At 59.5% G+C, this 1,211-nt stretch overlaps 1 protein-coding gene across 1 annotated transcript in view; it reads left to right on the forward strand.

The window, feature by feature from the left end:
- Window positions 1-679: 679 nt before the first annotated feature.
- The window catches only part of PTCH1 (patched 1), a 69,523-nt gene continuing 68,991 nt past the window's right edge, over window positions 680-1,211 (forward strand). Inside the window, 1 exon segment of the mRNA XM_015594792.2 lies at window positions 680-1,000. Coding sequence (XP_015450278.1) covers window positions 809-1,000 — 192 coding nt within the window. The 5' untranslated portion in view covers window positions 680-808.

Genomic DNA, 1,211 nt, shown 5'->3' on the forward strand with positions numbered 1-1,211 from the left:
AGCGTGGGTGGGAGAATTTGGGTGGCATACCCCAAAACCACGGTAATTGGAAGGGGGGGGAAGCAAATATCAATTAGTGACTCCTCAACCAGCTACCAATCTTGGTTTCCAAGGGACTCCACCTTAGTCTCTTCAGAAGAAGCGGCTTCCTAGGGACCTCCGACAGAAACGACACGAATGCACATACATCTTGGTGCATTGAAAATTTCCCCGGGGAAGCTCTTGTTATCTGCCCGGCTTCCCTGGCTCTCTGCCTCCCCTTCAGCCTGTGGGCCTGTCAACCAGAAAGCTCCCAGCTTCTCAGGGCTTCCGTGGGAATGCGAGCAGGAAAAGGCTTTGAGAATTGACGACAGGAACGGTGGTGTTCCTTTGCTGCATGCTGGGCACCCCGCATTTCCCGGAGTGCTGAGGATGCTGAAATGAATTTCCCTGCTCCCTCAGCACCCCCACCCCTGGGGGTCGGGCTAGAGACTAAATGTTAGCAAATAACGTGTGTGGGGTGCGGGAGCATAAGGTGGGGAAGGCGAGGTAGCGTGCAAAGACCACCCGGCCCAGCGGCCCCCGGCCCAGCGGCCGCGGGGGGCAGGGAGGGGGCGGCCGGGGCTCGCCGGAGCTCGCGGGGTTGGGCGCCTCCCAGGAAGGCGGGGAGGGGAGCGCCTGTTTACCCAGGAGGGCTGTGCTGATAGCACGTTCCTCGAGTTTACTTTGCTTTCCTTGAGTTTATTGTAAAGGGGTAAAGTTTTCGGATCTGTCACGTGACCCTGACAGGTCCTGCCTATGGCGCGGCAGACCACCCACGCCGAGGGCCATGGAACTGCTTAATAGAAACAGGCTTGTAATTGTGAGTCCGCGCTGCACTCCGCCGAAAGCCTCCGGCGGCCCAGCGCGCCGGGGTTTTTACACTTTCCGTTCCTTTTGTAAAGACCGAGGAGGAGGAGAGGACGAAGACCAAGACGAAGAAAAAGACGACAAGGAAGACAAAGAGACCTGCAGCGACCAGGCTAGGGGGAACCGAGGAAAGACGGGGAGCAGACGGAGGAGCGGAGGACCAGAAAAGGGGGGCACAGGGCAAAAGAAATTGATGTGAAATCCAAGCCCCAAGTCCGCGCCATCCTCACCCGCTCTCTGGGCAGGGCTTGACGGCCCGCTATGGTGAGTGCTGCGGCCGCCGACGCCACCTCGTCCTCGCGCGGCGCGCGCAACGGGGACGC

This window comes from Pteropus alecto, unplaced genomic scaffold, assembly GCF_000325575.1.
Source record: "Pteropus alecto unplaced genomic scaffold, ASM32557v1 scaffold138, whole genome shotgun sequence".
NCBI classification, from domain to species: Eukaryota; Metazoa; Chordata; class Mammalia; order Chiroptera; family Pteropodidae; genus Pteropus; species Pteropus alecto.